This window comes from Haliotis asinina, chromosome 13, assembly GCF_037392515.1.
Source record: "Haliotis asinina isolate JCU_RB_2024 chromosome 13, JCU_Hal_asi_v2, whole genome shotgun sequence".
NCBI lineage: Eukaryota > Metazoa > Mollusca > Gastropoda > Lepetellida > Haliotidae > Haliotis > Haliotis asinina.
Genome location: NC_090292.1, coordinates 22,086,567 through 22,110,803, shown reverse-complemented (window position 1 = coordinate 22,110,803; position 24,237 = coordinate 22,086,567). Strand labels below are relative to the sequence as shown.

Below are 24,237 nucleotides of genomic sequence, written 5' to 3'. Positions count from 1 at the left end.
TACTAAATATATGTCAGCGCCTTGAGCAAGCTATAGTTGCCTCGACATGTGCGCTATACAAATATCCTATAAATAATGATACGATGACCAAGAGGTTAAAATTTTCTCTTGTCACGGTGGGCTTCATGAACAGGCCAGCTAGCTGTATATTTCAGTCAAAATGCTTATGTCGAACTACTGTTATGACGAACTGACACTAATGGTCGCTTTGAGGTCGTTTTAACAGTTGTTTACTGTACTTCGTAATTTCACATTGCAATGTAATAGAAAATTGTAAATTTATAAATATACCCGGCTGTAAACCTTGTTAATAACTACATGTATATTAATTTGCAGTGGGTGTTAAGCACACTCCCTGTATCTACAGTAAATGACAGATAACGGACTAGACCTGGACTTTACCCACGTTGCTATCTTCACTGAAACACTCTCCATGATAAATGGTCACCTCGGATTTCCTACGCCCCGGGTAGGTGTGTTTTATTTATAAACGGTATTTAAACTAAAACGGTATTTAAATTAATACCTTGATTAATGATAATAGTCACCCGGGTAGGTGTGTTTTATTTATAAACGGCATTTAAATTAAAACGGCATTTGAATTAATACCTTGATTAATGATAATAGTCACCCGGGTAGGTGTGTTTTATCTATAAACGGTATTTAAATTAAAACGGCATTTGAATTAATACCTTGATTAATGATAATATCCACCCGGGTAGGTGTGTTTTATTTATAAACGGCATTTAAATTAAAACGGCATTTAAATTAATACCTTTCATTTACGCATTGAAACAACGTCCATTATACAATTCGACTTCGAGGAATGGGTTAGCTGACACAAAATATCCGATGTTCGCTTATGGTGCCATAGAACTGGAACATTCAAGCTAAAGTGTCGAATTGTGATTGGTGTACTGTAATGTCCAAAACTCATATGCACGCCTAAAAAAGAACTGTAAACTGTTAAAAGGGTTGTTTGATATAATGTATTGTGTTAAACAATTATAAGTACACGGGTAACAAGGGGTATATGCCTTAAACAAGGGTTGTCTAATATTTCGTGTATGCTGTTATCACCTTCTCATTTGATATTATGTATGGGTTGTTTAACATAATGTAATGTAATAATTATATTATACGTAAGTCATGGGTGTGTTGCGGACACAAAAATATTGTGCGAGCAATAATTCTTGTTCTGGGTCATTGCTCTACATTTGAATGCACGTTTATTCATCCCGTCAAGTAATGGTTTGCGTATTATTTGATGTAGCCAGTAGTGGTGTTCAGCAATGCTCATACGTGAGGTGAAGTGAGGTGAGGTGAGGTGAGGTGAGGCGAGGCGAGCGCATGCGTTTGAATGTGTAGCTGTTGTTACTAGCCCCAACTTTAGCTGGTTTTACAGTGTTAGCTCCCTGAAACACCATGTCACAGTGACACATTAATACGCCACATTATACTGACTCTCTGTCGTCCAGTCCTTGTTGTACCCATTAACCAACAAGAACCACATTTAAACGACTTTTGGTATGGCGTTCTCACCTCCACACCACTGAGTATGTAACTCAACAGGTCACTATTACAAAGCGGTGTATATTTAGGAACGTACGTGGAGTCGTGTACTAGTATCAAACCTGTAACCAGATAACACACTTATTGTTGCACGCATTTAGTGTTGCCCTGCCGAAATAGTTCTGTGAGCATCCCTGTTTCTAATAAGTATGAATAGCTTTTCAAAAACCTTATTTTCGGGATATATTACATTTTCAGTATCCTTTCTCGATAACCTCATCATCGTCGTTTAACACACTTGTCACTTTTGTCAATAACGGTGTCTGTAGGTTTTCAATAAGGCATGTTATTAATTTGCCAATTTTCATAATTAAATATACTTATAGTCTTACTCTTTCTTAGTTATTCATTAAAACACCCTTCACCTTTTATTAGTTTATCACCTAATATTTATATTTATTTTTTGTCAAAACTGAAGTTTTCATTTTTTTCAAAATGTTAATGGTCTTATCATCACCCCTGTTAGTTTAATATCAAAATTTTCATTTTCACTATTTTCTATTCTCCAAATTTTTCCCTTGGTTAAATTTTATATCTGTCTCTTTGCAGGTTTTATTGAATCTCAGCAAGGTAAGTCTTATTTTCACAACATTTTTGAGCGAAAGAACTGACACTAATAGATTTCCGATGAAGATTTACTTTGGAACTGGACCACCAACGTAATGGTTGAAGTCTTTCAGCTTATCCCAGTTGTTTATACACTCGTGTATTGGTCTTCAGCAAGCCATGCTTGTCATAAGAGGCGTCAAACGTGATCGCGTTGTCAGGGCTGCTGACATGGTTGACACATATCATCGTAGCCCAGTCGCGTAGATTTATGTTCATGCGGCTGATCACTGAATTATCTGGCCCTGATTCGACTATTGACAGACCGCCACCATTCAGCTGGTATATCGCGTAAACCTAAACTCAAAAGAGCTAAAGCTCGGAGTGTCGTTAAGTGGGTGACCGTTTTGGACAGCTCAGGAATTTAGTTCTTCTTAACAAGAAAACGCACATGAAGCATGCGGTCTCACCTTAGGCATTTGAATTTGTTAAAACGTGTCCCTGATCACCCAGTTATAAAACTCAAGCACATACTACAATGTACAACCAGCGTACCGTATACGTGTGGATAGCCACTTCAAACTGTCACATGGTAAGCAGAATGAAAATGACATTTGTTCCAACTGATACCAATAGCACACACAAACACACACACACATACACACACCCTCTCTCTCTCTCTCTCTCTCTCTCACACACACACACACACACACAAAGACACACATGTGCCTCGCTACATAAGTGCAATAATCGCCACACCAACTCATCTTCAGTCTGTCATCTAACACAATAGAGAGTCTCATATTAATTCCGGATGTCTATTTCAGATGCGTGTTTTGTTGATGTTGCTGCTGCTGGTGCCGTCGGTGGTTGACGCCGGTTCCTTGGACACGTCTGTGTGTACGCCACCACCGCCTCAACCCACAACAGGCACGTCTTCTACCACGAGAAACTACCAGACAAAACCCCATTTAAAACTGGGGAATATTTAAATACAGTGTGCATATACCCAAACTACGGAAGGCGTTGGCAGATCGTGACCCGTAAAGGTCCGGGGTAGAATAAGTCTCCAACAACCCATGCTTGCCATAAAAGGCGACTATGCTTGTCGTAAGAGGCGACTAACGGGATCGGGTGATCAGGCTCGCCGTCTTGGTTGACACATGTCGTCGGTTATGCACAGATCGATGCTCTTGCTGTTGACCACTGGGTTGTCTGGTCCAGACTCGATTACTTACAGACCGCTGCCATATAACTGGCATATTGCTGACTGTTGGGTAATACTAAACTCACTCAGTCATTGGCTGATAATGTACCTCTAATCAATAATACATCCCGTAAAGGTGAAAGTTAAAAGTGGTCTCCAGCAGTCCATCCTCGTCTGAGACTTTTATGCAAGCAACAAAAGTTTTAAGGAAGTGCGCTATGAAAACCAATAAATATATTAATAGTGTTGTCTGAAGAGGGGAACAACGGGATGTCTGTGGTATGATGCATCGCAGGTATCCAAAGCCATCGATGCTCATGATATTAGCCACTGGATTGTTCCGATTTAATTGTTTACAGTCGTTATCAACAAAAATACAGCAATCGTTTGCAGTTCTTCCAAACAGAAGCATGAACGTTCAAGTCATGCTATATGATTTATACACATTGAATGATGTTAACTGATGTTTCAGGAGTGTTCAGACCAATAATCCCCAATACGTTTGAGGTTCACGTCGACACCATTGTCATGAACAAAAACATGACGACGGAGGTCCACGAACACTTCGATGACGTTCACAACAGAGGAATGATCGAACAGTATGCTTATAACGAGAAATTCAAAGGCTACTACGACTACGCTCACAATGAGTTCGTCGGGATGTTCCCTGATCAAGGTCAGTCTCTCAAACAGTTCCTGTTCAACCCCATGTAGCATCGGACAATCCCTGCTTAACCCAGAGGTATTGTCCTTGTTGCCAGAAGTGAACAATTCTGTTCAACCCAGAGTTGCGTCCCTTGTAACAAGTAGTAAACAATCCCTGTTCAACCAAGACCTGCTCCCCTAGTAGGCAGAAGTAAACAATCCCTGTTCAGCCTGCAGATGTTTCCTTTTGTAAGTAGTAAACAATCCCTGTTCTACCTAGCGCTGCTTCCCTTGAAGCCTGGCTGTGCCTTTCACCGTACTCCTTTCTCGTAATAGACAGTGAACTGTGTCAATACTTTAATGATAGTTGGTTAAACAACTTTTTTTATTATGAGAACAAGAATTCTTAAAGTTGGTATGATGTTTTGATTATGATCAGCGTTTCATTGAGTACGTCATTAGTTTGAGAGTTACATTGCAATTCATCGGTCCGCTTTTGAGCCAAACGGACTATAGAGATGCTTCGCTTCAATTGTAGTCAACAATGAACAGTCGCCGTTTAAGTTAGAGATATTTCAATTGTAGTCAATAGTAAACAATGGTTGTTTAACCTACGGCTTCAGTTGTAAGCATTAGTAAACAATCGCTGCTGTATACAGAGTTGCTTAGCTTGTATCCGGGAGCGTATAATCGTCACCATGTACCGAGTTGTGTCCCTTGTATCCCGGATTCTACAATCCCTTCCCAGTTTATAGCTGATTCTTTTGAATCTCGTAATGATTTATCGCGGCCCTGTACCGAGTTATGTCCCTTGGATTCGTCGAATCGGATCCGTACTCATCATGTTCAAAATTTGTCTTGACGAATTATTTTGAGATTTTACTTTTCATCGTCGTCGACGTAGTCGTTTCATTATAATTAGCGTCAGCGTGGTCCTCTTTATATTTACTGCCAATCTTAATACTATTTATTTTTTTCATTTGAAACAACTTCAATTTCGTTGTTGTACGGTGTTTGGCCTAGTGGTGAAAACGTTTCCTCGTCATGTAGATTACCAGTGGTTCAATTTCCCGCATGGGTACAATGAGTTAAATCAATTTCTGGTGTCCCCCAGCTGTGATATTGCCAGATTATTGCTAAAAGCGGAGTAAACCTAAACTCACTCACTCACTCATAATAATGACCCGTGAAGGTCCTGGGGTAGAATAGGCCTTCTGTAACCCATGCTTGCCATAAAAGACGACTATGCTTGTGGTAAGAGGCGACTTACGGGATCGGGTGGTCAGGCTCGCTGACTTGGTTGACACATGTCACCGGTTCCCAAATGCGCAGACCGATGTTCATGTTGTTGATCACTGGATTGTCTGGTTCATACTCGATTATTTACAGACCGTCGCCATATATCTGAAATATTGCTGAGTGTGGCGTAAAACTAAACTCACTCACTCATAATAATTGTTCTCGGTATATTTTACAGGCATATGTCAAGTGTCAAATCTGTCCACATCTGATCAACGCTACCTCTTCGGGTACAAACAAGTAAATGGGCAGGGTCGCATCTTCACTGCTTCCGGGGCGATGCACTTCGGGGCCAACGAGACGGAGGTGTACTTGGGACAGAGTCAGGTGCGCGGGATCTGGGTGCAAGGATGGCAGTCGTGCCAGTATTGGGATGGCATGAAAGCATCAATGAATGTCACGTGGTACTTCTCAGGTGAGTATGTGTCCCGTGTATTTCAACGTAGAATAGTTCTTCAGCAACCCATGCTTGTCACAAAAGACGCGCGAATATGCTTGTTGTAAGAGACGACTAACGGGATAGGGTTATCAAGCTCACCGACTTGGTTGACACATGTTACCGGTTCCCAATTATCGAGCAGGTCAATGCTCATGCTGTTCATCACTGGATTGTCTGGTCCAGACTCGATTATTTGCAGATCGCTGCATAACTTTCCCCACTGAGAGATTAGTTAGTTGTTTTATTGTTATGTGCTCAGTCTGTGAATGATCCAGTGTGGGTCAGACAGTCGAGTAATCCAGTGATCAGCATCATGAGCATCGATCTACACAACCAGGATGCGATGACATGTATCAACAAAGTAACTTAAAGCGAGTCTAACCACTTGCACCCGATCTCGTACGTTGCCCCAAACGCCAAGACAACTGGTTACTTGTTTATAACGCCGCTCTCAGCATGTCGCAGCTATATGTCGGCGGTGTGAATATATTCGACACTGGACCAGAGAATCCAGTGATCAACAACATGAGCATCGATCTACATATTTGGGGTACGATGACAGAGGTCAACCAAATCAACAAATCTGACCACCTGATCCCGTTACGCCTCTTATAAAACGTTTACCTTCAAAACTTTTGTAAGTCGATCTCTGTCTCTTTTGTAAGTCAGAGACTGGTTGTATGCACCGTGCCTCAAATGTTTGTGTGCTAACAGGGTAGACATGACGTTACAATGACGTAATGGTGACGCAATATGACGTAGTAGTGACGTCACTATTTTTTCACCGCATCTGTATTCATTGTAACAATGTTTATGTAATTGGATTAAGCTGAATATTTTAAAACAAAAATTGTGATTTCGCTGTCACAGGTGATGCATGTATTTTCAGATCCGGATTCGTGGGACACATCTCTTGGAGTGCCCCAAGTGCCTGTGAGATGTCACGTGAAGGGCAAGGTTCAAGACACGGCAGCCAAATCGCATGATTTTGAACACTACTACGAGTTTGTGCATTTCAGGGACCATATCAGGGATCCAAGAGTTTTTGAGGTAAGGATGTTCTAGCAATATACAGGGGCACCAGAAACTGACTTTACACATTGTACCCATGTGGGGAATTGAACCCGTGTCTTTGGCATGACGAGCAAACGCTTTAACCATTAGGCCACCCCACCGCCCCCTATGTTAAAACAATAGTACAATGTCTATATTGCCTGAAAAGTCCATGATTATGTTCGATCACATGTTCATAGTATCAAGCATTGGTTTGGAAGGTCAGTATGTCTGGTATATTCGTGATATCGTTACATCTTTCTAACACTTTTTAGCAACCTTTTCATCGCAAGAAAGGAGTGGTTGGGTAGTCTATTGGTTAAAGTATTCGCTCATCACGCCGAAGACTCGGGTTCGATTACCCTCGGGGTAATGTTTGAAAACCATTTCTGGTGTCCCGCGCCGAGATGTTGGTGGGACTTTGCTAAATGCGACGTAAAATTACACATACTTGATGTACGCTTGTTGCTCGAGAAACTGAGTAGGGTTTAAGGTAACAAATATTGGTACAAACACGATTTGTGACAGAAATGATACACGGTATGTGTAGGAAATATGAAGATCCCGGCAAAACAAGCTCCAGAGGCAAAACAGCTATGAAAAGTATGTGGACGCATCATTAAAATTGTACGCAGAGGGTCGAGCATGTAAAAATCGAGTAGTCCTGTATCACTAGTAGCAATGGATAATATGGGGATGTTTCGGATCCGGCCACGGTAAGGGAACATAGCTGTATGTATCAACTCACGTTGCGACAGAATGAAAAAGGCAGAGTCGAGTCTGGATCCGCATGAATGAAATCAACCGTACTTCCGCATGGTGTTATCAATATGTTTTACAGATTAAAAAGACGAATGCAGGAGAGACCGTTCAGGTGATCCTGGCACAGTCAAGCTGGTAAGGTTCAGGGCTCTCAGCCTCTCTACACGCAGCCCAGACAGCGAATGGGGCTTCTCCCAGGAAATGCTGCCTAGTCTAACCCACCAAGAACTTTCTGGAGAATTTGACTCCCCAATACTGCAGCCTTCTGCAGTACCCACTGTGTCAGAGGGGCTGCTCTCTCGATGGAGAACCCGAGCACTCTCCTGATCTGCGCCAAAGGATCCGGAGACACCAAACCAAGGACACCGAGAACAAAGAAGGGCCTGTCGACAGTATATGGGATGCAAGCGAGACATTTCAAAGACGAGGTCTGCATGCTTAGAATATATGTATTTATTGTTTGTTCACGTTGTTGTTTTAGATGGACGCGAGTGTCGTGTGTCCAGGACGAATCAACACCAAGCCTTTACCTAATGTCCCGGATGTCCTATCGATGGGTGTAGAGCAGGTGGACGAAGTGCAGAAGATTACAACATTTACATCGGTAATAACATATCCTGCTCACTGACACCTGGAGGCGGTTGGGAAATCTAGTGGTTAAAGCGTCCACTCGTCAAGCGAAGAACCGGGTTCGAATCCCCACATGGGTACAATGTGTGAAAGCCATTTCTGGTGTCCTCCGCCGTAATATTGCTGGAATATTGCTAAAAGCAGCGTAAAACTCACTCACACACTGACACCGGTGTAGATTCGGGTTACAACTGGTTTTGAGCAGTCTGTGACTTTGTAAGAGTCAGACTTGTTGACTTGCCTGAAACATGTCTTCAAATTCAAATCGTGTAGATCCACACTCATTATGTCCACCAATGGATTGTCTGAGCCACGCTCCATTGTTTATAGACCGCTGTCATATAGCTGGAATATAGCACAATGGAGCGTTAAACAATAGACAAAAATATGTTGATTGACGCCCGATGTGTTCTGCAATCAAAAGAAGGGAAATTGCGTGAATACACAACGCCATTTAGAAAGTGGGCAAATGTAGCACATGTTATACGATGGAAGCTGTCAGAACCGGCATCTGTCCAATCCGGCAAGTTGTCAACACCGGCATAATTCCTCAGTCCCATACATGGATTGTGCATTTATCATCAGCTCTACAATCTTACATTGTAATCTTACATCTTACAATCTACATCAGCACATTGTCTTAACTGGATTATTTCTTCAGTCCGGTTGGGGTTATTGGCCGAATATTGGCCTTCAGTAACTCATTCTTGTCGTAAGAGGCGACTACCGGGATAAGGTGGCCATGCTCATGTTCATGCTATTGATCACTAGATTCTGTCGTCCTGGCTCGATTATTTACAGACCGTTGCCATATAGGTGGAATATTACTGAGTGCGGCGTAAAACTAAACTCACTCATTCTTAGCAAAGTAGAGATTCTACTACTATGAAGATTCAGTTCCATCCGCGATCCGACCTCACACCCTAATCGCCAGCACACAAGTCAACCACTCAGTTGTGCTGGCGACTAGGTGCCTGACTCTGAGAGTGTTAGTTCGAATCTCGGATGGGACTCAATCCGCCCAAAGTACTAGAATCTGTTCCAAAAAAGTGTAATCCCAAATATAACGCAAATAGCCTGAGTTGCCGTCTGCTAAATTGCACGTCATCTGAAAATCTGGCTTTGGGTAATTGCCCAACTATGGTAGTCCTTAATATCATCCGATGCCCGTGCCTTAAACAATAATTATTCAAAACGAACATTGAGGTGTTCGGTAAGGTAAGTTATCTATACTTGATTCGGGCGAGGGAAACATAATCAAACATCGAGGGTCCATCAACCCATGGGCCCCGTGGCCCCCGTGAACAATTTATAATGCGAATCGTCATGGTATAAATTATCGCACCGGGTTAATCAACCATCTCTGACATACACATACATGCACTCTTACACGCACGCACGCACACACGCACGCACGCACATAAAAGGTCTCCTCAATACAATAAAGTCTCCTCATGTAAAACGTTTCCTCAAAACAGAAGATCGTTTTGTGTTCAAAGAAGACACAAAGGGTCGGTCATGATGTTCTTTTCCTGTCCAGGAATGGTTTGACTCCAGAATGAAGCTGACAAAGATCGACATGTTTCCAAGCTATCTCTCTGCCTCCCAGTATGGAACTAATCTGCTCAGCACTGTCAGAGACTTCAGCACAGGTGAGTGGAGAAAACGTTGCCAGGTGTGTTGCTAAAAGCCGTGAAACTGGTTATTCGGTAGTAATCTAAATGACACCTAATGAACAAATCATAGCTTCCGGCACCTTATGTAAGTGGAGGTCCCTGTAATAAATCGGTTGATTGCGGACCTCAAAATCGTTCGATTTCTCAGTCGTGTTGGATATTTTATCTTAATAGATATTTTATCTAAAATTGTGCGTTATGTTCTACTGATGCTCGGGCATTAAAACACCATTCTGTTACTCGTTTCTATGTAGACATAGACATAGACAGTTTCTATGTAGGTCCTCGAACACTCTTCCCTAACTCTCTTTTGTATACATACAGTCTATAAAACAACTCAATCCTTGAGCACCCGTCTGTAACTCTTTTCTGTGTAGGTACACGGTATATAAAATCGATACTTGAGCACTCTTCTTCTGTATCTTTTTCTGTGGACTTACACTGTACAATAGGAGCTGTCAAAACCGGCATCTGTTCAATCTGGCAAGTTGTCATCACTGGCATGTAATCTCAGTCCCATCCGTGGCTGGTACATGTATCAATAGCTCCATGGTCCTGGACATTGTCTAAACTGGACTATTTCTTCAGTGCCTATGAGTGCCGGTTTAGACAACTTCCACTGTTTGTAAAGTACTAGGTCCTCCAACAATCTCATGTAGCTCTTGTCTGTGTAGATATACACTCTATTAAACAACCCAGTCATTGAGAGCTCTTCTTTATCTCCTACAATATGTATGCAACATATGACATAGTCTCCTCCAGCTACCGTCTGTGTAGATATTATATACGAAAGATCTTCTATAAAACTCTCTTAGGTATGCAATACAGGACGGGCATGGTGCGGGAACATTCTTCTTTTGACCCTGTCTGTGTAAATTACGAGATAAGCATCATCTGTTGGCCACTTTCCGGGTGTTATTGAGTAATGAATATCCCCGGTCTTCAAACACTCAATCGACATTTTAAAGAAAAAAGTAAACCAAAGGGTTTTACTGTCTGCACTCGTTTACATCGATTACGAGTACAGCAGTGAAGTGTCATCAGCTAGCCGTTCCCATGGAAGCATTTGGAGCTGCTCATGTGTGACGTCATTCAGACTTTACGTCACAATATGATTTGAATGACGTCACCACTGTTGATGACACAACAAAACAATTGTTTGCGAAGTTTCTACGTGTCAATACGCAGCAAACAGTCTCGCAGTTTCCGGGAATGAAATGCCATTTGATCCTCTTTTTTGGGCCAATCAGATTAGAGAACACTGTGACTTTTGGTTTACAATGGATATTATATACAATACTAGGCCCTCGTTTATTCTTCTTTATCCCCTGTGTATATATATTGTATATGAAACACTAAGTCTTCCTACATTCTTCTGTGTGCTCTGTTTCTATCGATATCTAGGTATGCAATTCGTCATCGAATATTTTTCTTTAACACTGTGTTGATGTACATTATATAGAATACAAGGTCCTCGAACATTTTTCTATAACTCGTGTCTTTGTAGTTATACCTAATATACAATACTAGGAGATATCGTTTTGATACTAGATTTTGTACAATGCCCTAACAATGCTATGACGTCATGAAGTTGATGACGTCACAATGCTATGACATCGCTGCACTGCAACTGTAATGGTAGTACTGAGTTCAGACGTACATTTGTCACTGGAAACTAAAGAAGAATGAATTTGGATGATAAATAGAATAATTTATCACCCTCGTGTCTATTGATATCAATTATATCAACACTCCTTGATTAAGTGGGGTGGGGGTGGGGGTGGGGGGTTATCAGCGAGTGTTGACATATTTCATATCATTGCACACTTGGGTGAGATTCTCTATATACAATACTAGGCCCTGGTTCATCCGTCTTTATCCCCAACCCGTGAAGATCAGGGTTACAATAGGCCTTCAGCAACCCATGCTTGCCATAAAAGGCGACTATGCTTGGCGAAAGGGACGACTAACGAAATCAGGTGGTTAGGCTCGCTGGCTTGGCTGACACATGTCATCGGTTCCGAGTTGCGCAGATCGATGCTCATGCCGTTGATCACTTGATTGTCTGGTCCAGATTCGATTGTTTACAGACCGCTGCCATATAGCCAGAATATTGCTGAGTGCGGCGTAAAACTAAACTCACTCTCTCACTCACTCACTCACTCACTCACTCTTTATCTTCTGTGTACATGCACTCTATGTCAAACACTAAGTCCTTGAACATTCTTCAATATGTTTTGTCTGTGTTCAGGTATACAGTACGTAAAGGACACTGTCCGTGGAAACTGCACTGTGACTGCTTTGTCGCAGGACAATTGGGATGACCGCATGCAGGACCCCCAACATGTGCGCATAGCCACTGCGCAAGAGTTCTTCCATTTCGACAACACCTACAGTTACACTGGTTTGGTAAACACCTCTCGTCTTGTGTAACCCATGATTTATCCTTTGCAATTTAGCTTGTCTCGTCCTTTTCTGTTTGAAACATTTGAAATGTATACACAATGCTGGTCCTTAATGGTAAGCATACGAAGCTATGTCTGGCACTGAAATGTACAGGTAAAGACAACATTCTGCTGTTTCTCTTGTTTGTGGCGACTCGCTGACATGTTTGACAGACGTCATCCTACACTAATTGTGCAGATCACTACTGATCACACTGGACTGTCTGGTCAAGACTTCTGCATGTACATATCACCGTCATACAGCTGGAATATTGCTGATTACGGCGTTAAACAACAACCCAACCAAGCAACTGCCCCAAGCTGCTGGATCCTCCTGTAAATATTCGGCTTGCCAGCAAAGCCAAGAACTTGTGAGCTAGAATGTTTGAAACAGTTTCGATCTATGATATATCAACAATCACCATGGGCAATATCACAGCCTATAGCCCAAATAGTGTTATCATTTTGTAAAAGTCTTTTTAATTTGTTGGACCTAAAACAAAATTGGTACTTTTTGCAAATTTTCAGTTTATGTATTTTTGTGTTCTACAAGAATTCCTTTCGATCGTTTTGCAAATTAGTATACACTCATTTAATTTCGTAATTAGATGACTCGTCTAGATTGGGGTCAAATTTGGCGCAGACGGTGTCTAAAGGAATCTGGTCAGGCTCCCTGACTTGGTTGACATTACATACAGATCGATGGATAGATTATGGTGTCAGTCATGTATTGTCTGGTCTACGGGACTCTTCTATTTACTGACAACCTTAATGAAGCTGCAGTAATGTTCGATGTTCCGTCACAAGGAAATTTTATTGTGATACTACTCTAGCACATGGACCAGTGAAGGTCCCGGTGTAGAATAGGCCTTCAGCAACCCATGCTTGCCATAAAAGGCGACTATGCGTGTCGTAAGAGGCGACTAACGGGATCGGGTGGTCAGACTCGTTAACTTGGTTAACACATGACATCGATGCTCATTCTGTTGATCAGGGTCGCTGACTTGGTTGAAACATGACATCGGTCCCCAATTGAGCAGATCGATGCTCATTCTGTTGATCACTGGATTGTCCGACCCAGACTCGATTATTTACAGACCGCCGCCATATAGCTGGAATATTGCTAAGTGCAGCGTAAAACTAAACTCACTCACTCACTCACTCACTCACTCTAGCATATTCTTATCACTTATTGTCAATTGGACGAACTCAGTTTCAACAGCGATATGACGACTGTTGAAACCAACCGTATACATGTTGGTTTATTTGTCCTCAGAAATCCATCCGAGGTGTTGACTGTGACACGTGGGTGTCTCTGCGAACTGATTTCCCTCCAGGTCTGCCTACTAACTCCACCTGGGAGTGGGCGTTTGTCTCGGTAGGTTTGAAGTCTTTAGTTTGGTGTAAAGGGCATCAATACTTACTCGATGTTCTAGTGAATATTGAGGGACTTTGGGGTAGTCTAGCGGTTAAGGTGGTGGCTCGTAACGGCGCACACCCAAAAGGGTACAATGTGTGAAGCCCATTTCTGGTGTCAGTCATATTGCTGGAATGTTGCTGAAAGATAAATGCGAAACTAACTCACTCACCCGGAGCTGGTGCTTCGGTGACGTAATAGGTCTGGTGACTCGAGTGTCCAGACCCGTTGCTCTGGGGCGTGGATTGCTTCGGACCACTGGACTCTCTGTTCCAGATCTGCTGGTATCTCTTGTCCTGCAATATAAGCCCTGAAGATCCGGATTAGCATTGACCTTCAGTAGCCGTATGCTTGCCGTTCGAGTCGACTTGAGGGTTCGGATGGTCAGGCTTGCCGACTGGGGTGATACATGTCATCGTTACCCAGTTGCATAGATTGATGTTCATGCTGTTTAATCGATGCTCATGTTTTTGATCACTGGATTGTCTGGTGCAGATCCGATTATTTATTTACAGACCGCCGCCATATTGTTGGAATATCGCTGATATTGCTGAGTGCGTTGTCAAATTGAACTCATTCATTCACTCACACACTCATTCCTGCAATTTAGTTCTCTTTCTGTCTCTGTCCGTCTCTGTTTGTCTATATCTTTAACCTTGTTTCTTGTGTTCATTGTTATAGTGCTGGAATGTTGCAAAAGGTGGCGTTAAATTCAACTCACACACTCACTTTAGATAACAAACTCTTTCATTCACGCTCTACAGGCAAACTGGACCTCTGGCTACGACCCAATCAAATACGCCCAGAGTGCCATACCTTTTCAGCTCAAGATAACAGTAAAAGGCGTGAGTACAACACAGGTCCCTGAGTAGTTTCCCAGTGTCTTCCGCCAGGGCACAGAACAGCAGGAGGAAGACTAGTTTCCCAGTGTCTAACGTCAGTGGGAATAATTTTTCAGTCTCTAATATCAGCAGAGCATCTGACCCTTCAAAGCGTTTTATATCAGGAGAACAGTTTCCATGGGTTGAATGTCAGGGGCACAGTGGTTTCCAATGCCGAATGTAAGGATGCAGACTTATTTCAAATGTTAGGTATTCGTGAAGGTCCGGGTTAGAATGTTGGCTTTCTGCTTGTCATTAAGGGATCGGGTGGTCAAGCTCTCTGACTTGGTTGACACATGTCAGCGGTTCCCAATTGCGCAGATCGATCTTCACTGGATTGTCTGGTCCAGGTTGTTGCAGATTTACGCCATGTGGCTGAAATACTGCTGAGTGCGGCTTAAACCTGAACTCATTCACTCACTCTGATACTAGTATTAGGGGTCACTCTGATACTAGTATTAGGGGTAGAATAGTTTCCCAGCATCTAATAATGTAAGGCCATGGGATATTTTCCCAGGAAATCATCATCATCAGGACGAATTGTTCCCCAGTGTCTAATGTCAGTTGAAAGAAATCTTTGTGTCAAGTCATGGGACAGCATAACTTGTCAGTCTGTTGTCAGTAGACAGAATACTTTCCCAATGTCAAGGAAGAGAATAGCTTTCCAGTTTCTCCAGTAGACACAATGGTTTCTCAGTGGACACAGTGGTTTCTCGGTGGCCTATGTCAGAGAACAGGATAGTTTCAAGTGACTACTATCAGGGAACAAACTATATAGTTGGACAGTGTTTAATATCAGGAGGTAAACAACTCTTCCTGATTAAATGTCAAGGGCAGTTTCCCTTGTCTAACGCCAGGATGCAGACTTGTACCCCTGATTCTTACGTCAGAGGGTAGACTACTTTCTCACGTGCTTATGTCAGGGAACATGATAGTTTCTCGGTGGCTAATATCATCGGGCACGAGAGGGTCTAATGTCAGCTGAAAGGATGTTTCTTTCAGTGCCTAATGCCAAAGGATAGCAGAGCTTGTGTCAGTAAACAGAATAGCTTCCCTGTGACTTAAGTCAGAATAGGGGGCAGAATATTTTCACAAGGTTTAAAGTCACTGGGCAGAATAACTTGTCAGTATCTGATTATGAGGGAAGGAAACAATTTCCCTGGGTGAAATGCTACTTCCCTCTGGACGTCGTGGTGGCTGAGCAGGCTAGGCGGCTGACTTTGCGTGCAGGCGATTAGGTGCCTGACTCTGAAGGCGCAGGTTCGAATCCCGGATGGGACTCAACCCCAAAATGTACTAAAATTTGTACTTAACTAAGAAAGTGAAATCCCAAATATGACATATGATGCATTTGACCATCTAATCATAACGTCTCCCTGAGTCTGATGCCGATGGAGCAGAAAAGAAGCAAAGAAGCTTGTTGGTAGTGTGTTGGATATTCACTTCAGCACTTCAGCACTTCAGCAACTAAGATATAGACCATCATTTGTCTCTTGCAGTTTGGCATGCAGTACACCAGTAACATCTTTCAGTATGATGCTCAGGAACCCAACGTCATGGACTTTGACATCACCAACTGCATGACCACAGAACGACGGCGAAGTTTCAGGGTTGCTTTTCCACGTATGTATAGTCTTTAACGGGTCAACACCTGCGATTCCAGAGAAACACGTCTTTAGCCACTCGGCATTATCTTTGCATGTCGTCAAGCCATTAAACATGTTGGTCGCTGCATGTTAATAACCCATTAAATATTATGATGACTGGATGTCATCAAACCATCAAATATTTTAGGCATTGCCTGTCATCAGTCCATTACATGTGTTGGCCATTGCATGTCAGTAAACCATTAAGCGTTTTGATGACTGCATGTCATCAAGCCATTAAATATGTTAGCCATTGCCTGTCATGATGCCATTAGAAATATTGGTCATTGCTCGTCATCAAGGCTTTAAATATGTTGGCCATTTTATGTCATCAAGCTATTACATTATGTTCGTGACTGCATGTCATCAAGCCATGACATATGATGACCATTGCATGTCGTTAGGTCATTACATATTTTGACCATTTTATGCCATCGAGCCATTAAATATGTTGGCCATTTTATATCACCAAGCCGTTAAATATGTTGGCCATTTTATATCATCAAGCCATTAAATATGTTCATAACTGCATGTCATCATGTCATCACATATGCTGGTTGGGATTTGATGGTCAGGCTCGCTGACTGGGTGGACACATGTCATCGGTTCCCAGCTGCGGAGATAGATGCTCATGCTGTTGATCACTGGATGTTCTGGTCCGGAACCGATTATTCACAGACTGTCGCCATATAGCTAGATTATTGCCGTGTAAAACTGAACTCTCTCACTACATCTAGGGACCTCGACTCCATTATATTTTATGGAATGGAGAGTTACAAAGACATTACGCTTTACATTATTCAAGTCGAGCCAAACCAACCTACTTCAATGACAGTAAGTTTCTTTTCGACGGACTCAATGCTGAGGGGATAGGGTTGACTGGATGAGTATGGTGTACGCTTGTTTTAGCATTATTCGAACAAAATCCGGGTGACAATGGTGCGATTTGACCACTATTTCCTCCCAGATTATATGAACTGAAAGAGAAAGGTAACTGTTCAGGTGACCCCGAAAATTGACTGAAATTATTTGCGATCCCTTGGGTGAGACGTTGAACCACATGCTTGTGTTTCAGAGAAGTACACACAGGTGATCGGTCACAATCAGAAACAGTTCAAGTACGCTGCACTCGTAGGCATCATCTCCTCGGCATCTATCAACCCGATCCGAGTCACAAACATTATGGTAAAGAAGGACACGTGGATGGTCAAGCTTCCGTTATCTACACGCCATACCTTGCCATCACAATGCTTTATTTGACCCTACAACAAGCTATACATCACCAATACTTTGTCTGATCCTATGACATTCTATACTTTCTCCATTACCGAAACTTTATCTGACCATATTACATGCCATACTTTCTCCATCACCGATACTTTATCTGGCCCTACATGCCATACTTTCTCTAAACTTTTTCGATCGGAAAAGGTTTGGGTTAGAATATTGACCTTCTGTAGCCCGTGCTTGTCGTAAGAGGCGACTAACGGGATCGGCTGATCAGGGTCGCTGACTTGGTTGACACATGTCATCGGTTCCCAACTGATCATGAGCAGATAAATGTTCGTCATAACAATAAAAAAAATCCTGGTCAAGATTCGATTATTTCTAGACCACCGCTATACAACACACTATAATATATATAATATATAACAAATATAAGCAATATAACAAACACACCAACATTTGCATTCAACCCTTGCTTGTCGTAAGGGGCGACTAACAGGATCGGGTGATCAGGTTCGCTGACTTGGCTGACACATGTCATTTGCTTCCAAATGCGCAGCTTAATGCTAATGCTGCAGATCACTGGATTGTGTGATCCAGACTCGATTATTTACAGCCGCCATATACGCGGAATATTGCTGAGTGCGGTATAAAACTAAACTCATTCACTCACTCCATCTGACCCCTGAAGGTCCGGGATAGTATAGGCCTTCAGCAACCCATGCTTGCTATAAAAGGCGACGATGCTTGTCGTAAGATGCGACTAACGGGATCGGGTTGTCAGGCTTGCTGACTTGGTTGACACATGCCATCGGTTCCCAACTGAGCAGATCGATGCACATGTCGTTGATCACTGGATTGTCTGGTCCAGACTCGATTATCTACATACCACAGCCATATATCGCTGAGTGCGGCGTAAAACTAAACTCACTCATAAGTCCATTTCTGATTTCAGGTCACCATTTACAACCGCACAGCCCATTTGAGCTTTGACCTCACCGACCTCCCACCAGTCAAAGGAGACATCGTTACCTTCGTGTCTGGGATCTCGTTGGATCTCGCTGCGTCCGAGTTTATAAGAAGTGTGAAGGCCAATTCATTTGATGTCAACCTGAAAATCAATGGAAAGGTCAGTGAAACGTGCGGTTGAGTTGACTTGCGACTAAAGTGACCACCCGTCAAGCAGAGGATCCAGGTTTGATTCCTCAAATGGGTCCATGGGAACCCAATTTCTGATGTTCACTGCCCCGATATTGCTGGAATATTGCAAATAGCGGAGTAAAAGCATACTCACTCCAGCCTTTCAATCAGGCCCGTTCTCGAACGCAGTCATAGGATAAGATCACGCATGACATTAACTGGTCTTCAGAATACCATGCTTGTCGGAGCAGGACACCAACAAGGTTGGATTGTCAAACTCAGTCACTCACTTCGATGATGCTTGTCATCGTATCCAAACTGCATGTTGGTTATGTCCGTCACACTGGATTATCTGGTCCAAATGCGATTATTTACAGACCGTCAGCATATACATGCAGCTGGAATATTGTCAAGTTCAAGTTAAGCAACAAACAAACAACGATATTCATAATGTCGGTCACTGATTACTGATTATTTACAGACCGTCGGCATATAGCTGAAATATAGCCCGGTGTAAACAAACAAACATAAACAAATCGATCAAACATAGCCACGTCGCAAAACAGTCCAGCCGACGTCATTTGCATCTGTCCACAAGCAGTTGAGAGCTAAGGCCCTATTCTTACTGGTCTGCCTCAAGGCTCTTCGTGTACACTCAGTGGAGTGAGACTACATGGGATTGTCACTGTGTCCACGACCACCCCACCTAGTGTGCAGCAAGCCACGTTTTTCGTGTAGTGAATGAGTGAGTGAGTTGAGTTTTACGCCGCATTCGGCAATATTCCAGCTATGTGGCGGAGTCTGGACCAGACAATCCAGTGATCAACAACATGAGCATCGATCTGCTCAATTGGGAACCGACTACATGTGCCAACCAAGTAAGCGAACCTGACAACGCGATCCCGTTAGTCGCATCTTACGACAAGCATCGTCGCCATTTATAGCAAGCATGGGTTGCTGAAGGTCTAATCTACCCCGGTACTTCACATGTCCGTTTTTCGTGTAAGCCCGATAGGTTGCAAAGCTTTATATTAAGATAGTATTAATATATTCAGACAGCATTAAGTTCTTGGCGAACATTTTTAACAACACGTTTAAGAATCGGCCTTTTTAAAATAATTGTTAATTTATAGCTTCGCCCCTGGCAGTTCTTATCCTCCTAATTTCCGACAACAAGAATCATATATCTGATTTTCGTCGAACACTTCTGTAATGTCTGCTCTGCCTTATGAACCAAATGACATTACAGTTTAAGTTCTAAGTTCACCTATTCCATTCAGCTTTTCAACAGACCTTCAGTATAGTTTGTGTATATATAGTATCGCACCATTCATCGTTTGAGGTGTTTTCTGAAATAAGCAATGGCAAGCTCCATTCCAGACATAAATGTGAACTAGGTTTGTGTGAACTAGGTTTGTGTGAACTAGGTTTGTGTGAACTAGGTTTGTGTGAACTAGGTTTGATACTACCCTCCCGCAGAAAACCAAGGTTCCACAGCGGTATACTGTGTGAAGTCAATTTCTCTTGATCACTGCGTTGGTATTGCTAAAGCGGCGTAAAATGGTACTCAGTGACTCAATTCCGGACTAACGGCATCGGGTGGTCAGGCTCGCTGACGTGGTTGACACGACATCGGTTCCCAACTGCGCAGATTGATGCACATGTTGTTGGTCACTGGATTGTCTGGTCCAGGCTCGATTATTTACAGACCACCGCCATATAGCTGGAATATTGCTGAGTGCTGCTTAAAACTAAACTCACTCACTTACTAACTCACTCACTCACTCACTCAATTCCAGACCATCTACTTGACTGGAGTGCCATCATCGCTGGAGGAGATGACATCAGGACCAACGCCATACGTCACCCGACCCCCGTCAACAACCCCAGCGACCCAGTCACAGGGAAAGGTGACCCAAGGGCCGGCAACACAAAAACCGGTAACACAAGGGCCGGGAACACCAAAACCGGTAACACAAGGGTCGGGAACATCAAAACCGGTAACACAAGGGCCTGGAACACAAAAACCGGTAACCCAAGGACCAGGAACACCAAAACCGGTAACACAAGGGTCGGGAACATCAAAACCGGTAACACAAGGACCGGGAACACAAAAACCGGTAACCCAAGGACCAGGAACACCAAAACCGGTAACACAAGGGCCGGGAACAGAAAAACCGGTAACACAAGGGCCGGGAACACAAGCACCACAAACACAGCCAAATCATGTGACCCCGAGAGTCAACCCCCAAAACAGACCCTCAACAGGAAACCCCTATGCGATGGTATCTACAAAGAACCTGGTGTGCAATACACAAGGCGGGGGATATTCGGCGGGTATGGTTGTACATTTTAGTTTTCCACTGCTTTGAAAAGAAATTCATGTTTCTTACAATGTCCGATTAACTCACCATTCCTTGAAAATAATGGAACCAAGCCCCGGAGGGGTCAAGGCACATTATTCTTAAGGATTGGAGCGTTACGAGGAAATTACCTTACTTAAATTACATATTTCTGTTATCAAAATCATATGTCAAAATGACAATTTTAAAGTCTTTAATTTGAAACTGGTCCACATCGCTCCATTACTGAAAAGTTTCTTACATTATGTAGAGGATAATTCCGAGTAACTCTCCTTTCCTAAGAAAGTAATTAAGCCGAGGCCCGTTATTTTTAAGGAATTGCGAGTTACGAGGATACTGCCCTTCTTAAATTACATTTAATTCATTGGTAATATATCTGTTATTACAAGTGAATGTTAAGATGACAAAATGAAGTCAACATTTCAAACTGGTACAAGTCCCTCCATTCCTCAAAAAGTAATGAAGCGAGCAGACAATGGAATGACGTCACAAATGTAATTTAACTGCCAATATCGTAGGAAGTCCTCTCATTCGGCATATGTCTGGATCACTGAAATATCAATCTGAACGCATCCTGGGTACATTTAACTTAAATATTTCCTGTTAGTGTTGTTGAGTTTCCAGTGACGCCACAGCTTAATGAACATTAGAACTATCCTTGCGTAAAATCAACGAGATATTGTGACAAGTCCAAGCATTCTCTCCAACATTCTAACTGTCTGTTCCTAAAACATTCCTAGCCGGCGAGATTTGAACCCGTACACGCCGAATTGCAGATCCACCTTGATGACGTAAGAAATATGTTGGCCTGAACATTCAACGTTTTCGCACACCTCTTCCTCGTAACAAATAGTGAACTGTGTCAATACTTAATGATAGTTTGTTAAAGAACCTTTCTTATTTGGAGTTGGTCTGATATTTTGGTAATGTTTCATTGAGGATTACATGTTTATTAGATTTCAAATTACATTTCAATTCAACGGTCCTCTTTTGAGTCAAACGGACAGTAGAAGCTGAGAGGGTGATGTTTCCACTTCAGTGTCGTGCAGCACGGGCGAAATAGACAAGGGGACCATTAAGACAAATCACGATCGACGCATGCAGCTTGTGCATTGTATCGTATGCATGTTAAAATTTGCTTAAAATGAAAACGGTTAATGAGATGACCATAACACGACCGCTGGGTCTTCTCCCTCAAATGTGGGAATTTAATCCTCTGTTACGGAGATACGGAAGGCTTTGGTAGCGGCCCAGTTTCTGGACAGAAACCCGTAAATGGCTGACAGTACAAGGACAGACAACAAAGGGCCGGTTCTTCTTATTCTGCCTCTTATGTTGAGTACGACACGTCGAAATCGTGACGTTAAGACAACCACCTGTGTATTTACGTACCTGATCACTCAGTCAGAAATATGTTGATGAATAAAAATTATCGTGTGACAGGAGTAATGGCGGGTGTTGCCGTGGTGATGATCGTTGTTGGTGGCGCAGGGGGAGGAACTCTGGCGATGTATCTGTCCAGGAACAGGCGCATCTAGATTGCAGTGTAAGTAGTATGTGTTTTAGTAATATTTCTATATTTTAGTAATATGGTGAAAAGTATCTTTGGTTGGTTGGTTGGTTGGTTGGTTGGTTGGTTGGTTGGTTCTTAAAGATACAGTGGTGGGATAGCCTAGTGGTTAAAGCGTTCGTTCAGTACGCCGGACCCAGGTTCGAAACCCGCGAATGGTACAAGATGTGAACCCCATTTAGCTGTACGATGTCCCACGCCTTGACATTTATGGGGTCCGTGAAGGTTCCGGGGTAGAACAGGCCTTCAGCAACCCATGCTTGCCTTAAAAGCGACTAAATCGATGCTCATCCTGTCGATCTCTGTATTGTCTGGTCCAGACTCGATTATTTACATACCACCGCCACATAGCGGGAATATTGCCGAGTGCGGCGTAAAACTCAACTCACTCACTGACATTTCTGTAGCTTGCGGAAGATGCCCACACCACAATAAAAATATTAACCAGTAACAGTTGTTGTCGTCAATGCCTTTTATTCATTGATTATGATTTTAGTGTATTACCCACGATAGAACTTACAAAACGTGTATCCAAAATGTTGACACTTTCTTTTACCCCGCTCTTTATTTCCGTGTGATTCCTGGGCGATGGTCTTGTTAATTTCCTTTTGAATTTCACCTGTGAATTATATTACGTTCTCTTACTATGATCTCGATGTTGTTGTTTTACAGGGACTGAAAATGTAACAGATCGTTATTACGGATGATGGTCAAGATGCCGATGGGTGGAAGTGTTTCATTCAGAATGTCTACTCTAAAATAACTAACATGGCTTTAGCAATGATAGTTATATAATCCATTTCTATTTAATGATTTAAACGAAAAAAAACACATTGTACATAAAATTATTTCTAGTTTTCATCGTTTAGCAAGGGAGATAACCCTTACAGTGTCTGTGTAGGGGCCTGTAAGTCATTATCATTGGTACCTGTGCTCTCTGGGTCTGTTTATCATCACCATCATCATTATTAACACACGGGCGTGTCCGATGGTGTTACCTTGGGGTATCTCTGCTGTTTTTGTCCTTCTATTCACTGTATAATACTCACAGACTTGTATCGGGAGTGCTTCTGTTCTACACAGCATTCGCTCTTCAAGCCGAAAATCCGGGTTCGATTCCAGATACTGGTACAATGTGTGAAGCCTATTTCTACTGTAACCGACCGTGGCTCACTCACCCGATGGGTTACCATGCAGTTGAACATCACGAACAGATAGATAATACACACATTGCAGTGCTTTGCTTGAAACATTTTATTGTGGCGCATTTTAAACATTGTCTAGTAAAATCATCACCGAAAATGTTTTCAAACGTTTGATAAAAAGTGTTTATCTAGGCATAATGATTCTAGTCTTCTTGTGTACATACGTGAAGGTTATTCAATAAAATTATTATCATGTAATATATCATGTATTATACCATTTCAAAAGATTTTTCATAAAAAAATCTGATTCCCCACGTTTACGTGTTTGTTGTATTTTAAACGCCGCACTCAGATATATTAACGGAGACGGGATAGCATAGTAGTTCAAGTGTTCCCTCGCCACGACGAAGACCCAGGTTCGATTCTCTAATGGGTACGACGTGTGAAATCCATGACTGGTGTACCCCGTTGCGAAATTGCTGGAATAATGCTAAAAGCGGCGTAAAACAAAATTCACTCACGCGCTTACTTGTGGACGGCGGGCTATGGATATACAAGTCCATCCGGTGATTGAC

General features: G+C 42.5%; 1 protein-coding gene across 1 annotated transcript; it reads left to right on the top strand.

Annotated features, from left to right (window-relative positions):
- Positions 1-336: 336 nt before the first annotated feature.
- Positions 337-23,978, top strand: LOC137259233 (uncharacterized). The gene is made up of 17 exons (XM_067796861.1): positions 337-469; positions 2,122-2,142; positions 2,946-3,048; positions 3,798-4,001; positions 5,448-5,684; positions 6,598-6,758; positions 8,005-8,127; positions 9,694-9,805; positions 12,081-12,238; positions 13,550-13,651; positions 14,455-14,535; positions 16,071-16,194; positions 17,293-17,402; positions 18,400-18,573; positions 20,384-20,921; positions 22,391-22,493; positions 23,190-23,978. Exons 1-16 carry the CDS (start codon positions 371-373, stop codon positions 22,483-22,485), a joined length of 2,442 nt encoding a protein of 813 aa, XP_067652962.1. The 5' UTR covers positions 337-370; the 3' UTR covers positions 22,486-22,493; positions 23,190-23,978.
- The last annotated feature ends 259 nt before the right edge of the window (positions 23,979-24,237 follow it).